General features: G+C 40.5%; 1 protein-coding gene across 1 annotated transcript; it reads right to left on the minus strand.

Moving 5' to 3' along the window:
• Positions 1-1,478: 1,478 nt before the first annotated feature.
• On the minus strand, positions 1,479-4,676 carry LOC141586603 (protein NRT1/ PTR FAMILY 7.2-like). The gene is made up of 5 exons (XM_074407894.1): positions 4,463-4,676; positions 4,160-4,301; positions 3,606-3,823; positions 2,574-3,139; positions 1,479-2,396 (listed from the first exon to the last, which is right to left on the minus strand). The coding sequence occupies exons 1-5, from the start codon at positions 4,592-4,594 to the stop codon at positions 1,547-1,549; spliced, it is 1,908 nt and encodes a 635-aa protein (XP_074263995.1). The 5' UTR covers positions 4,595-4,676; the 3' UTR covers positions 1,479-1,546.
• Positions 4,677-16,578: the final 11,902 nt, after the last annotated feature.

The following is a 16,578-nucleotide window of genomic DNA, read 5'->3' on the forward strand; positions in this document are numbered from 1 at the left end:
GTTTTCTTGTGTCAGTGGTGGAGTGGTGGTATTGTCAGAAGAGTTTGGTTGGGTTTTATCACTTTATGGGATGGGGGAAGAGAAAGAGACTTTAGTTGGGTTTCTACGGTCTGCCAATATGAATTCAGAAAAGTTGTGATTTTGATTTTTTTTTTTTTATAATAAAGGGTTGGGTATAGGTCTCATGACTTAGAACCGGACCCGGATCCGAAATATTTTCTTAAGACCCATACCCATTGGGTCTGAAAAAATGAGACCCATACCCGACCCATTAGGGTCCGACCCTCAGGGTCTGGGTCGGGTCCCCGACCCACTGCCATCCCTAGTCATAAGTAGCCCCAGCCATGTAGTATTGCGTTGAAATTTGGTTCACATTCAAAGGTACGTCTATAGTTTGACCGGGAGATATAACATTTAACTACATGTAAATGTTTTTACGTAACTACCATTTGACCCAACAATGATTAAATTATGGTTGTTATTCTAAAGAAGGAGATTTGTTCCATCATTGAGTTGATTATGCAAAGTAGATATTATTGTTTTCCTTGACCAATTGAAAAACAAACAGATATTAATGAACAAATTCTAAAAATTAACAGTCCAAGTATCATATATATATAAACGTCATATTGGTTTTATTTTCCTAAAAAAAAGTATTTTATTAATCAAACACTCTTTTATTCTTATGTCAATATTATGTTAATGAGAATTATTTGTTGGTCATGCGGCATACATAAAAACTTAGACATGAACGATGTACTATATATCTATATTCCATATCATTGTGAAATTTATCACACATTATTTTAATATCCGTGCAACGCACGGGCAAGAAAACTAGTGGGGACTGTTTGTAGCCTTATTTTACATGTGTGATTGAGAATTAATAAAGTTTATAGTTTGTGAACAATTGCGATTAATCTTGCGAGATTAGTTTAGGATTGAACCTTGCGAGGGTGAGTTTGAGTGATTCGAGTGATTACAACACTTGCAAAGCCAACAAGTCATAGTCCGTCTCACTGTTACTCTAGTCAGTTCAACAATACGCCTTTTAACCTTCATTTAAAAAGGGTGTTTGTTAGATATTTGAGATATTATTTTATTTGACTAACTTAAATTAATTAAGTTTATTTAACATTTTTAAAAGGTGCCTAATTCACCCCATGCCCCACTTAGGTAATAGGAATCCAAACTCTTCAAGTATGGAGTTAAGGAATCATGCACAATGTTGTTTAATACGCTGCCTATTGGAAGTGGAATTCCTCTGTTTTATCATAAGGATCGGTTCGAGTTTTTGTTGCCTGGATCGCAGGATGGCTTAGGGTGGTTTAATCCGAGTAATAATAAGATTAGGAAGGTTGAATTTCATAGATGCGGGTTTACTTGGGAAAATTATTATTCTACTCGGGTTAAAATGATAGAGATAGATGGTGTAACCTCATTCTTATTACTTACAATCAAAGTAAATAAATGAGCCGTTTACAAGACTTTCTTCTCATTTTGTGAGGATTTCCTAACTATACACTCAAATTTTTTTTCGCAAAACTCAAACATCTATTTTCCCTTGGTCAAGATTTTCTATATCGAGTACTTCAGGTTCAACATATCTATAGGACCCGGCTACGAACAAATACACCCCAAAATCAATTGTAATTAGAGCCGCCAACAAGAAATAAAACCGATCTAGGTGACCCTTGTTTAGATCCTCAGGTATCCATCCAGGCATGCCATTTCTCGTAGAAATTTTAATAACTATCGTTGCAATTATAGTACTTAAATAATTTCCTAGTGCGACTGATGTGAGGCATAATGCGTTCCCAAAACATTTTAAGCCCTCCGGTGCTTGTCCATAAAAGAATTCTAGTCGAGCGACACCCATGAAAACCTCTGATCCCCCAATAAGCACGTATTGTGGTATTTGCCACGATATACTGAGGGAGCTGGGGTTTTCACACTTGTTACAATCCACTGTCGCGTATTTTAGTCTAAAAACTTCTACTAATCCTGCGGCCATCATGGCCAAAAATGCAATGATGAGTCCAATTCCCATTCTCTCTAGCTCAGTGAGACCCTTGTTTCTTAAGCGAGTCACTAGAGGATTCAAAACATGACGATAGATGAAGATGAAGGCGGCCACACTAAGGATGTTAAAAATGGATAAAGTTGATGGCGAGATGTGAAAATGTCTTATAGTTTTATTCATAGCTGCACCTTGCTCTATAAAAAGGGAGGACATTTGAGCAAAGACTACAGAGTAGAAGATAGTGCATAGCCAAATTGGAATGAGCCTCAAGATGCATTTTACTTCTTCCACTTGTGTGATAGTGCATAGCTTCTCTTGGTCTCGAACATTCTTGTCTTCCGGTGAGGTGATAACCGCGGCTCTATCCAAAAACCTGTAGCATGGCAATCATATAATAAACTTATCCATCTGTCCTTGTCAATAGTTGTCATTGTTTCAAATTAATTTCTTTCTAGGTAACGCTATCTCATTTTCATTTTTCCTATATCCATCATTCTTGGGATTCTGAAATGAAATGCAACTTATAGTCATGATCGATATGAAAACTTACGTGAATCCTTGTGTGTGAAAGATTTTACGCCAACCATTTTTTGAATACGTCTTGGTATCCAATTCATGTGAACACACTCCTTCTTGAGGAACAATACGAGCTCTTTGTTTGGACAATGCCGCAACAAACACATTAAAAAACCTTGAGAAGGGATTTCCTCTTGGTATGAAGTGCCTATAATAAGGAGTACCAAGAAGAAACAATAGAAAACCCGTACTAGCGGACCCAGTCGAGGCCCAAAACCCGAAAGTCCAGTTGCCCCCATCTTCAAAGTAGCCTAATATTGTTTTGGAGAAGAGTGATCCAAGATTAAGAGCCAACACAAAGTAACTAAAGTATGATTCTTTTGATTTCTTTTCTTGTATATCTTGTTCATCAAATTGGTCTGCCCCAAATATAGCAATATTAGGTTGGTATCCTCCCATGCCAAGGGCTACCATATATATTGACATGTAGAATAGTGCCTTGTGGAGGTTTGTGTGAGAATCACATGGAGTTTGTTCGTCGCCACACCCTTTAGGCTTCAATAAGAATAGGTGTGATAATATCGATAATAAACCCAAGCCCTGTTACAAAACACACAATAATCGGTAAGTCTCATGTAAGACAGTCTTATATACAAGCAATGTTGTTAGACATAATCAATGAATTTCTTAGACTTATACAAGCAATCTTGTTAGACATGATCCTATAGACATTAGGCAGACGAATTGTATTTCATAATAGCGCTAATTTACAATGTCATTAAATTATACGAGTACAAGCAGTCTTGTCAAGTACACTATATTGGTTATGCCAGCGATGATAGGTCGATAATTTGGTAATTGGTTTGTTCCTCTGACCTTTAGTTGTCATTACGGTCCTACAAACATTAACATTGTAAAAATGTACTGTAAGATTTTACGAACTTTATATTTCTACAACTAATTGATGAGTTTTATAATCGTCATAGCTTATTGAATAGTAAAATCGTAAGATTATAGGTGGAGAATACGAAGAAAAGTGAAGAAAATAAAGGAGAATCGGAGTTACAAGGACAAAAATGGCTTGAAAGAAGGCACAAGTTTTGTATCTTCCCCAATAAGAATCACTAAGAAATGCACCAACAAGGGAGAATAAATACATAGTTCCTGTCCATTTACTGACGTTGTTTGCTGCATCGGCGTTGGTTTGGCCTAATACTCTTGTAAGAAACAATACCAAATTCACCCCTATACCGAAGAATGCCAATGTAGCTAATCCTTGGTTCACTGTTAACACAAACAAATGTATTAGCACGATGAAGAAACGTCATGGAAAATAACACTTACGTATACTTCCTTTATTTCACCGAGTTTTGTTTACATTTTTCAAATTTTTCATTCTTCTGATAAGGGTAAAGAATTGATTAGAAAAATATATTAGGCCTATCTTATTATAAGTATGATTAGAAAAATATATTATATATTACGGGGTAATATATTTTCCTAATCATAGCTATAAGGCGATAATAAGATAGGCCTAATATATCTCTAATAAATATAATAGTGGTGACATGAATCAAGTGAATGGAAAAAATGAAGAAATTAGGAGTGAATATAGTATACCTAGTAATATAGTTCCTGGCCTCCATCTTCCAAATTGAGCACGTATTGCTTGTTTACCATGTCTATCCACACTTCCATCAAGGGTGCATTCTGTTTCTTTAACCTCGTCGCTATCGGTTGCCTCTTTCTGATTACAAATATTCTGGAAAAATATAATACAACATTTTAAAAACACATTACAAAAATATTGAAAACTATAAAGTCGTAAGTATTACCATCCAATGACTTTACTCGTCGACCTCACTAACCTACATAAAAATGTTAATTAATGTTAAGCAGATTTCTAAATTCACGGTTATTTACCTTGTTTTCGAAGTTAAAGCAAGACATTGTGGTAATATAAGTATATAACCTCGAACAATAACAAGACAACTCTGTTACGAAGAAGAAGAGATGAATAGTGGAATTGTTGGAAGTTAAAAGAGAGCAAGACATTGGTATTTATATGTAGCAATGTATGTACTACATACGTATGTAAAACAACCAAGTTGAGATAGTGTTGATGATACATAGATAATGAAATTGCCCAAGTATATATGGCTTCGATGCAAGTGCCATAAGGTAAGTGTTGATAATAAGCGAAAATGCCACAATGTTTAGCTGAAGAGTAAGTCTCTCTTGTGACGGGTCAAGTATCACCACATGGGCAGATGAGACAAAAAGCAGAATGTCTAGGAAACCACAAATTGCTTGTCTTTATTTACCCATGTGGATTTTATTTGACCCGTCATAATCTTGTGACGAATACTGACCGTCACAAATGAGAATTTGTGTTAGCCGAAACATGTAACTATATTGTGTCTCAAGTAATGTCAACAAAGTGGCACACCATACCATTTCGTCCTTTTTTGGATGAAATTACGCTATTCGAGTTTTCTGTTTATTTTATTTTCATACGTTTTGTTTAGTGTGTTTATAAGGAGTATTTTAATCAAACGTATGAAAACGATTGAATGAATAAAAGAATATCATTTTCAGATTAATTTTAGAGATGTCGCGACGTCGGTTATAGAGATAGCTCTTGTTTTTGGTCATTTAATGCAAAGTTTGTTGAGAGGATGAGGAGCTCATCACTTTGACGTTTCTACAAGCAATTCTTGACATTGACCACATGATCAACTAGCATTGTGTAGTTAAATGAGTTTATTGTATGAAATTAAATAAGGATAACCGGAACTTGATCAAATATTAAGATACACCAAGTTTGGACATGGAGGAACTATAATATACTTGCGGTTAAACATGACCAACTTATTTTATCCATGTCGATGTCGAATCTTTTCGAAACAATAATATATACACACGTAAATATAATGGAAAGCACAAGCTAAGGTCTTCGAAACAATAATAACACGTAAGTTATAATCTGTTAAATTAGGTATCACTCTCCAGTTATCTCTATGATTTTCAAAAATCGTGACAAATTCAAATTCATAAATTGGTTGCATGCAAATTTTCAGTAACACGCAGTTTGCAAGCTATGTATGTATTCAAATTGAGTGCTGTTGTGGAACGTGATTTGGCATTTGATAGGATATATTCATGTGGTAATATCAGTTTCTTCAGTACGAGTGATTGTCTACTACTCTATGGTGCAAAATTCAGATGAAAAGTAATTATATTTATTCCTAATACCCCTCACTCGAATGCCCAACCTTTCGTCAAACTTAAGCTGATGGTTGGAGGAGTTTCAAGATCGATTTTATATTCTAATACGCCCCCTACACGAATGTCCATTGGGCTTGAAGTGTGGATGCAACTACAGGCCCCACATACCATAATAGATAAAACATCTTAATTAAAACCTTAAGGTGATAGTTAGGCCTAACTATTATATTTATTCCTATTATAAATCATCTCATAAAAATAGTCAATTCCGTCATTGTTATAAATTACTCCAACGACACAAAAGCGGGTGAGAAAACATTGTTTTTAAAGTTAGTGTACTGTGTACTTACCATACTACATACGTATCAATAAGTATCATCAATTCATCTAACGTGATTTTTTTTAAATATATGTGTTCATACAACACTCATGCAACTCAAGTGAAGGTGCCAAAAAGACTTGTATAAGACGGTTTTACACAAATTTATCATAAAACGGAACTTTTTAGTAACCATTATTACCACTAATGGGGTTGTGCTTGCTTGAATAGGTTTTACAACTATATTAGAGTAAAACTGAGCTTTAGGCAAAATTATTTCGGGTAAGGCATTATCATATGATAGGTGTTCTGATACGTATAGATGTAGTCTCAAACGCTTCAACGAAATTTGGGCATGTTACTTGGGTTGGTTTGAATAATAAATGCAAATGAAATCATGTGGTATAACACGATCGAGTAATATATTACGTACCTCTCAATATGTTAATGCATGTTTTCTTACATTCTCCGTGTATGATACGAATGTAACAAAATTTGTAACATCGAAATTGATACGAATGATACGAGGTATTAACAAGAGAGAGATGTGAGCTAGAGAGATAAAGAGAGATAATGATCACAGAAAAACTCCCGACAACCCGTCCTGACCCACCACCACCTTTCCACCGGCCACCAAGAGTCCTTGTCAACATCCCAAGTTTTCCGACCACCACCATGAGACATTCTCTGAGCACCGCGCATATCAGCCATTGACCACCGATTTAGAACCCCCTACTGCCAACCGCCTTTACACCACCCTCATCCCAACCTCCGGCGACGGTCTCTTACCGATCCGCCCTTACCAACTCTATTCCCCACCCCCAATTCACAAAAACCCCCAAAAATTTCCTCCTCTTCTCCCAAATCACAAACCCCGACCTTTTCCCCAAATCAATTTGAACCCCGAATTGTTCTCCCTCCGGCAATTTTGAATTCCATAAAAACTACCTGGGAAAACACTCTAATCATTAAACTCACTGGGAAATCGATTGATTCTAATCATTTATCAACATCCCTTCGAGCCTTGTGGAAGTGCAAAAACCAGGTCAAATTGATTGGTCTTGGTAAGGGTTTCTACTCGTGCAAAATTTACAACCCCTCTGATCTTCAAATTATTAGAAGTAATGGTCCTTGGTTTGTCCTTGGTCATTACGTTCATATCCAGCCATGGTGCCCGAATTTCCAACCTTCCTTGGCGACCATTAATTCCGTTCTTACTTGGATTATTCTCCCTGAACTGCCCATCGAATACCACCGCACTGACATCCTCCAGGCTGTTGGGAATGCATTATGTGGATTTATTAAGTTCGATTCTAATGGGTTGAGCAACAACAATGCCCGGTTTGCTCGTCTGTCCGTCCAATTGGACCATTCAAAACCGCCGCCGTCTAAAGTTTGGATATGATCCTTCTGTCAAGAGGTAAGACTTGCTGAAAAACAAATGTTTTGCTTAACCTGTCAAAGCCGTTGTAATGGAGCTTGTGGGGTTTCAAGCGAATTTCCGGGAAAGAAGGGCCTCCCTCCTGCTGACTCCACTACTGCTCCCTCTGATGCCCCCTGCCCAATTGTCCTGAGTCCTCTAATAAAAGCTGGACTATGGTTCCATTTAGAGGAAAAAGCAAGTTCCCCTTTTTCTTTCCAAAAAATGTGCCAAAACCAAATTTAGCTCTTATTCCATCAAATCCTGACCCTATTAACTTTATAAAAAATGTCATCACCTCTCCTTCTGTTAAACTCAATTTACTTTTTGACTTTCAAAACCTCAACCCATTCTTGTACCAGCCTACCCCACCCCTTCCCTCTTCTTTTTTTATTACCCACATCACAATCAGTAAAGAAAGTTTTCAAAAAAATAACCCCACTTCCACCCAAAATGACAGACCACATCCTCCTTCGCTGCCTTTTTCCCTCCACATATCGCCCACCACAACTACTGTTTCACCAAGAAGACGACCAAATCTTTCCCTCACCTTTAACCGTTCTCCTTCTCCACCCCGAGGCTCCACTAAAGGCCTCCTTCCAACCCCCGCCTCTCACTCTGCCGGAGGTCCCAGTAAACCAAACTACATTCATATTCGAACCTCTCCTCGTCTCGCTTCAAGTAACCGCTCATGTCCTGCGAGCAATCCTAGCCAACCCGTATCTACCCCCTCCACAGTGCCTATCTTTAAGCCTCCTCACTACCCGGAGACCCAACCGTTTCATCGCCCCTGCTCACCTCCCAGACTTGAGCGACCTTCTGTCTCTTCCCCCTGCTCTCCTGTGCCTTCTGAAATGGCATGTAAACCACAAAAAACACCCCTTGCTTGCTCCCGTGTTGCCGGAAGCCTTGGAGTTTCTGTCGGATCCCATGCCCATTTTGCCTCGATTGAGGAAGGTCTTGTTGTTGAACTCACTGGAGAAAGACCTCCTAGTTGCAAGTTACTCCAATACGGTGAGGATTTTCAGAACATCGTCACCTCTGAAACATCTACGAATTTGGGTAAGCTGGGTTGCCCTCGATTGGGACCGTCGAGAACTGCTCCTGAGTCTGACCGGGTCAAACACCAAGGTCCACAGCGCCCCCTAGGCAGAGAACTAGACGTGGAGGAGGACGCGGAAGAATCGGAGGCTCTGACAGAGCCTGTTAACTCTGTCCCTCTCCCCCCAAACATGAACATTCTTTATTGGAATTGTCGTGGCATTGCCCGTCCATCCTTTACCACTCACCTCTCCTATCTTGTGAATTCCCACAAACCTCATATTGTCATTCTTTCTGAAACCCGGGTTAATTCACCCAACTCTTTGGCTATTGTGCGTGGTCTCAAATTTGACTCATGGGAAATCCTTGACCCTGCGAGTTTTACTGGTGGAATCATTATGCTGTGGAATGCTTTGGATGTTGACATCACTCTTGTTGACAAGGCCGAGCAGATGATTAATGTGGTGGCTCAGGTTCGATCTTCTAAACTTGTCTTTTTTTTGTCCGCTGTTAACGCCAGCCCTAAATTTAAACGTAGAGTGAACCTTGGAATGAGTTAAAAGCCCTGTCCGTCAACCTTAATCACCCTTGGGTGTGCATCGGTGATTTTAATGAAGTTACTGGACCCTTAGAAAAATTGGGAGGTCGTAACATTAAATGGAATAGAGTGAACCTGTTTAATTCAACCATGAATGATTGTAACCTTATTGACCTTGAGTTCTCTGGACCCAAATTTACGTGGACAAATAAGAGGCGTAATCACCCCATTTTTGACCGGCTTGACCGGGTTTGGATTAATCAATCGTGGCTTGACCACCACCCCAACTCCCATAATTTCCACTTCACCCGCCTTTCTTCCGATCACTGCCTGATTATCCTTAGGTCCTCTATCCCTGACTGCCACCAACCAAAAGCATTTAAATTTGAATCCTTTTGGGCCACTGACCCTAGCTTTCTCCCTATTGTCGAAAACGCCTGGTCCTCTTCCTCTGACTATGTTCCTATCAAGCTCTCTTCCCTTAGCGTGGTCCTTGGAGATTGGGCTGCTAGTGCTTTTGGTAATATCTTTAAAAGCAAGAAGTCCCTCAATACCCGCCTCCTTTGTGTCCAACGAGAACTTTGCCAGCATCCAAGCTCGGCTTTCCTTAATAACCTTAATGACTCCCTCCTCAAAGAGCTTAACCATGTTCTGGATTTGGAGCACTCCTTTTGGAGAGATCGCTCCCGCATTGATTGGCTGGTTGACGGGGATAGAAACACTTCTTTCTTCCAGAAATCTGTCACTTTGCGTCGCAGCTACAACCGGATTCTCTCCTTAGTTGATGATGTCGGCCTCATCATCTCTGGTCAGGACAACCTCTCCACCCACATCACCACTTTCTTTGCTAAAATTTACTCCTCTGATAAATCCTTTGTTTCTCGTGTGACTCTTAACCACTTTATCCCCATTACTTCCTTTTTTATTCCCTCTGAAGATGAGATCCACCTTGCCCTCATTTCTCTTGGCTCCAAGAAAGCCTCGGGCCCCAATGGGTTCCACGCTGGCTTCTTTAAGAAATGATGGCACATCATTAAGGGCGACTGATGCGTGTCATTTATATGATGTTTTACATCTCTTTTTACACGCATTTCAGAGCTCATTTGTTTAGTTTATGCTACATTTCTCCCTATTTCCGTCTACTTCCGTATTTTGTGCTTTGTTGCAGAAATGTGAAGAATCCGACGGGAAATCAAGCCAAATCCGTCCCCGAGTAAGCTGCATTGTAAATGACGTGAAGAAATTGCTTAAGGAACGAGCTTGGTGCGCGATCCAAGGCCCAAAAGACAAGTCCACGTAGAATAAAGAAGTCAAGTAGCAGCTAATCCGGTCGATCGACCATCCACATCAGTCGATCGACCACCTATCGGGTTCGAAGCTCTACATTGTTGTTGAGAGAGCGATCGATCGACCGGCTGAGTAGTCGATCGACGATTTCGATTCCAGACGGAATTAAAAGATTGAGAAACTCAAGGCCCGTGAAGTTTAGGTTTTAGGAAATAGTTGTTGCGCTTATTTGCTATATAACGTAACATAACTTTCAGTTTTTATCATCAAGTTTGATATCACATACAGTACTTTTAGTTCTAGCTTATTTCCGAGTTAGGGTTTTGGGTTATCGACTTTAACGTTGGATTTCTGCCTTTGCTCCTAATCTTTCCTCTGAAATTCTCGGTAATCATTCTGCTTTAATTCCATTTATTTGTTTCGCTTTTTCATTAGTATTAGAATTGCTAGATTTGTGCCCAAAGCCAATTATTGTTATTGTTATTTGCTATCTATTTCAAATCATGAATTCAGTACCCTATTGTCTTAGTTTATTTGTTGTTTTTACCTTCGTCATGAGTAGCTAAACCCATAGTGCTAGGATGTAGGCAATTTATGGCTAGGCGGCAATAGGTTAGACACGGATCGAACAGCGTGTCAGTCGATCGACTGACATTGTTGGTCGATCGACTGACCTTGTAAGGATATCTTCGTTTTAATTGTTTTTAATCTTGTATCTGACGAGTTGAATGCATGCGACCAGTTAGATACCTATTTTGTGACCGACCCATTAGACCGAAAGGTAAGGTAGGTTATTTGACCGTCAATTAATTCGACTAAACTGTGCTAAAGATCGAAAGATAGGTATAGTTTAGACCGTTAGTCACTTTTTAGGACGAAAGTTAGTATTAGTGACATTAGGGACCTATAGCGAGATCGAGAGATGCTATTTGTTAGGAGTGGACCGAGAGGACCTCTTATTTCCCGCCTTACCTGTGTTTGATTCGGACCGACCTAGTTTACTGCCGCCGAAAGTCAGTAATGACCCGACCATCCTAGTACCTTTCTTTTATCTGTTTAAATCATATCTTTAGTTCATTTTCTTCTTATTGTTATTAGTTATAGACCAATTCAATCAACCCCCATAATAGTTACCTCAGACTGATCATAGAACAACTAGAATTTACAACTGCCTCCTTGCGGATCGACCCTGTTACCACTAGCCTAGGTTAGTCTTAATAGGAGATTATAAATATTATCTTTGGTACTCACAGCGACGGGTATCAAATTTTGGCGCCGTTCTTCGGGAGGCAATAGTCCTAATTTTAGTTGTTTTTTATTTTTTAGTCTTTCTTAGTTTAAGGAACATCCGTTCCTTAAACTGTTCTTATATTTTGTTGTAGTTTCCTCTTATGCGCAGGTCTCAGGGTGGTCCATTACTGCCGTTTGACCCAGAGATTGAAAGATCTTTGCACGTTAAGAGGAGATTATTTCAAGAGCAACAGCTGGAAGGGCCAAGTTCTCATTCTAGCTTTTACGAGAACGAGTTGTTCGAGGAAAATCCACCTTCTTCACCCGTTTCTACATCTTCAGCCGAGACAGTTACTTCTCCAGAAATTTCAGTCATGGCCGAGGAAGCGAGTATAGCTAGTTTTTCTGAGCCGACAGCCGCCGACTTGTACAAAGGGTTCGAATTACCGGGAGAAGCCAGGAAATTCGAACCAAAGCCTGCCTACATTACTATGGTCGAGAGAAACCAGTTTGGGGGAGCTGCAAATGAAGATGCAGCTAAGCACATGGAGACTTTCATTGACTACTGCAGCGCCATTCCCCCACCAGCTGGCGTGACCCAGGATCAAATCAAGGAGACCATGTTCATCTTTTCCCTTCGTGATGCCGCAAGGGAATGGTATAGGGATTTGGACAAGACCGTTCTGGAGATCACTGATTGGAATACACTGGCATTGGCGTTCTACAAGAAGTACTTCGCTTCAAGGACGATCGCCATTAGAGCTCAAATTACGGGCTTTAAACAAGGGCCAGATGAGAATTTCCACGAGGCATGGGTCCGATTCAAGAAGTTGGTGCGGACCATACCGCATCATGGGATTGCAAAGTGGAGTTTGTGCAATCATTTCTACAATGGGTTGTACGACGATCAGAGGGCCATTTTGGATCTTTTTGCCAATGGGAGATTTGAAAATTTGGGAGCAACCAAAGGGTGGAAGATCATTGATGATCTCGCTACCCACAAGGCCGAGTATGGGAATTCGAGAGGAAACCGGAGGAGAGCTGCGAGTCTTCCTCTGTTGCCGCACTTGAGGCTCTTCTTGCAAGATTTGACAAATATGAGCTTGGAGGAGTCTCTAAGGGTGGGATATACCAAGTCAATCTTTGTGTCGACGGTCCCTTCGTGCTCGTGAAAGGTGTGGAGTTGAGGGCCATGTCTCGAAGAACCGCCCTAGTCCCTTTGAATCTGCGCCGCCTTTCAACACTATAGGCGAACAACACCTACTACGAGCCACCGCATCCGAACTTGAGTTGGAGGAGCCAGAATGTCCAAAACCCAACTCAACCTCCGCCACAAGAAGACCATATGTGCCTCCGCATCAAAAGCAACAAAGCAATACCAAAAGCCTCCTTATGTGCCGCAAAGAAGAACAAACACAAAATTCTCGAGTTTTCCGAGCTTAAGAATGTTCTTTGAAGGAGTCCCAAGCAAGAGAGGCGGGATGAAGTTACTTGAGAGCCAAATTGCTCAACTAGCTAGCCAAAGTAACACTCGAGCCCCCGGACACCTACCCACTCAACCCGAACAAAAGGAGACCCTAAATGCCATCACCTTGAGGAGCGGGTCCACCCTTGACGGTCCTGCCATGGTTGAGGATCTTTGTCGAGAAAGATGAGCGTAAACAAGCCAAGAGAAAGCTTCAACGAACAATTCAAAGAAAAAGACGTCAGGAAAATCGGTCGATCGATCGACATACCTAGTCGATCGATCGAAACACGGGTTCAGGAGCTTCGAATGTGCAACCCGCAAATCGATCGATCGAGGAGGGTGGTCGATCGACCATAATCACTGCCGATCTTTGAAGAATCTCGTCCTTTAATGCCAAATAATCTACGAGACTACTTGTTTCGGGGTACCACGATCCCGAAGATTTTGGGCGAGACCGAGTATCGATGGGTCGATCCGGCTCAGTTCGACCCAATGACGGTCAATGGGTCTCATTTGAGACGGTCTGAGGAGGGATCTAGCTTCAACAAAGAGAAGGTGACGGACTTTCAGCCTAAGTCCAAGGACGCCGGCACACGCGACTTAGAAGAGAGGGCTAAGGTGCTCCTTACGGACCCCATATCCGGAGAGACTCGTGCCGACCAAGGAACAGGTATCTTTCAGTAAGTTTGAGAAAGTTATCCGTAGTTTGAATGTGCAAGTCCCCTTCCTTGAGCTAGTTAACCAAGTACCCGCTTACACTAAATTTATGAAACAACTGTTGTCTAAAAAGCGGTCACTTGAAACGATTGCACTTTGTCGCACTCACCAAGGAGTCTTGTTCTTATCTGTCTCACACACCGCACCCCTTAAGTTAGAAGACCCGGGCAGCTTTTCCGTCCCTTGTAGCATAGGTACCTTTTCTATCGAAAAGGCTTTATGTGACTTAGGAGCTAGCATAAGTGTCATGCCCTTGAGTCTAGCTAGGAAGCTTAACCGACCAGATTTGCTATTACCGAGATGACAGTTCGGATGGTCGACCGATCTGCGGTCGAGCCCATAGGAGTCCTAGAGGACATACCCGTCCAGATAGGGAAGTTTTTCTTCCTGTCGACTTTGTTGTCCTTGACATGCCCGAGGATGACCATATTCCCATCATTTTGGGAAGGCCATTTTTGCACACTGCTGGTGCGGTCATCGATGTCGGTCTAGGTACCTTGACCTTCAAGGTGGGAAAACACTCTATTGTTTTTGCTCGGTAGGCTAAGAAAAAGGATCCCATGTGGCTGTCACTTGTAACACGGTCTCGAAAAGAGATCGTACTTTTGTACTTCCCGACATGCCTATTACTCTTTGTATTAACCCCTCCGCCCGGATTGGGAGCAAGATGGAGGAAGAATCGTTGTTTTAAATAATGCGGGAGCTGGTTTGGGAAGGGAGTACTACAAGTGCGCCCGGTGTAAAGCGGCCGATCATTCAAAGAGGAGGCCTAGGACGCTTAAGCTATGGGACTGATGAAGAAGTAGAGGATGAGCCGGCCAAGGTGAGATGGGCTGATTTGGACTCCGATGATTCTGAGGGAGTCCTTGATTGGGGAGATGACGACGCTGATCAGCTGAATCCTCCGACTGTCAATGCTGAGAAGGGTGCAACTGATAAGATGGGCACCATTGAGGCTACCTCTAGTAGCCAGAAGCCAACGAAGTGGGCCATACCATGGTCCATTTTGATCAACTACTAGTTGATCAAATTCGTTATAAACTTAAATTTTATTGCTTTCGAACTATTTTTTTTTTTAATGCTTTTGTGTGCGCGATAACTTCGCTTTTATTTTGTTTCGCTTAGGATTTTAAGTACTTTAGACTTCGTTCTGGGTTTTGCGCAATTTTGGGCGCGTACTATTGTGCATTTGCAGGTATTTAGAGCTTATTAGCTCAAATCATTGAGCAATTACGAAGAAATAAAACATCTGCAAGAAGTGTTCTCGATCGATCGTGGCATCCTTGGTCGATCGGCGAGTTGCGGGTTACAGGAACTACATGTTCACGACCAATTGGTCGATCGATCGCCTCTTTAGGTCGATCGACCATGCTTCGCCGCTATATTCGCTCACGACCTCTCCCCTGGTGTTTGGTCGATATGCGGACTTCAGGGAGTTTTTCTACTCCACTTCATTTCCGTCGCATTATCTATTTCTTCTTTTGTCTCATTTATGCACAATTTTTAAGTTCAAAATTGTTTTCTTCGGTCTTACGCGTGGTAATTTTTGTCTTTCAGGTACTCTTATCGGTAGCACATCTTGCACTCGAAACCTCCTAGCTCACATTTGGTTTGGGGAGGTTTCCTTTCTGCGCTTAAAGTCTTGTGAGTTCCCAAGTCTTTCCTTTATGTCATTATGTTTTTATTTCCCTTTTCTCACAAATTCCCATTTCTCTTTGCTTTCATTACATGATTTTGCACAATGGGGACATTGTGCGATTTGGTTTGGGGAAGGGTTTTGCGTCGCATATCATATGTTTGCATTCACGTTTACTTTTTGTTTTGCATTGTTTATTTCATTTCACATATATATACAGAAAAATCAAAAAACAAAAAAAAAAAAAAAAAAAAAAAAATTGAAAAATTTCAAAAATTTCCATAAAATGCATGTCTATTTTAGCATATAGGTCGAGTCGGAACGGTAGTATTTCAAGGATGATTTAGCTTTTGCACCTGTTTTGCCTAAGCCTTGCTTGACTTACATGTTATTGGTAGAATCGTATATGCATATCTACGAGTTTTCGTTGAATTACTTTTGAACTTGAGACTTGACTTTAATAATTGGCAAGCTACATCATATTTATGAGGTTTAGAGCCTATAACTGGTGTCATCTATGACCAGTTTATTTAGGAATGTGAGTAGTTACTCCTTATGAGACATGTTTCCTTAATTTGCATGAATATGAATTTGATCTGCTTAATACCTGTATGCATTCGGTTTGTGGTTAGTCGACACATGTGGTAGAGGTTCCCTTTTCTCATTTTACCCATAAGCTCCACATCTGCCAAAAATATCCTTTTTGTCCTATTTACTACATACTACACATAGCCTGCCTTTGTCAAGCTAGTAGCCTAGTTTTTGGGATTGTTACGCGTTTTTGGTAGCATTTGCTCATGTTTGAGATATTGTTGGGAAGATGAAAAGAAGGAAAGAAAAGAAACAAAAGAAAAAAAAAAAAAAGAAAATGGAAAAATGATTCGAAAAAAAGAGAAAAAGAAAGAAAAGTTCCTGTACTGTTCAAAGTAGTCGATCGACTGATCCTTTAGGTCGATCGACTGACGTTCGAGAAAAAGAAAAAAAAAAAGAGAAAATCAATTCGCATGATTTAATCCTTATCCTTTGGCGATATTTGCTCCCATGATCCATTTATATCTTGTGGGGAGTTTTATTGATTTGATAGTTGGAGATTGTGAGTTTTGTGCTCGTTATAGCACCGTTTCGTTCGTTATTGAGCAAGAAGTTGGATATTGT

The sequence above is a fragment of the Silene latifolia genome, chromosome 6, assembly GCF_048544455.1.
Source record: "Silene latifolia isolate original U9 population chromosome 6, ASM4854445v1, whole genome shotgun sequence".
NCBI classification, from domain to species: Eukaryota; Viridiplantae; Streptophyta; class Magnoliopsida; order Caryophyllales; family Caryophyllaceae; genus Silene; species Silene latifolia.

What these genes read in the sequence shown, in the direction of transcription:
- LOC141586603 (XM_074407894.1), bottom strand. Translation starts at nt 4,594, where the DNA reads ATGTCTTGCTCTCTTTTAACTTCCAACAATTCCACTATTCATCTCTTC. An exon ending in GCCAGGAACTATATTACTAG is followed by an intron (nt 3,824 to 4,159) that starts GTATACTATATT and finishes TTGTGTTAACAG; the next exon opens with TGAACCAAGGATTAGCTACA. An exon ending in TTCAAGCCATTTTTGTCCTT is followed by an intron (nt 3,140 to 3,605) that starts GTAACTCCGATT and finishes GTTTTGTAACAG; the next exon opens with GGCTTGGGTTTATTATCGAT.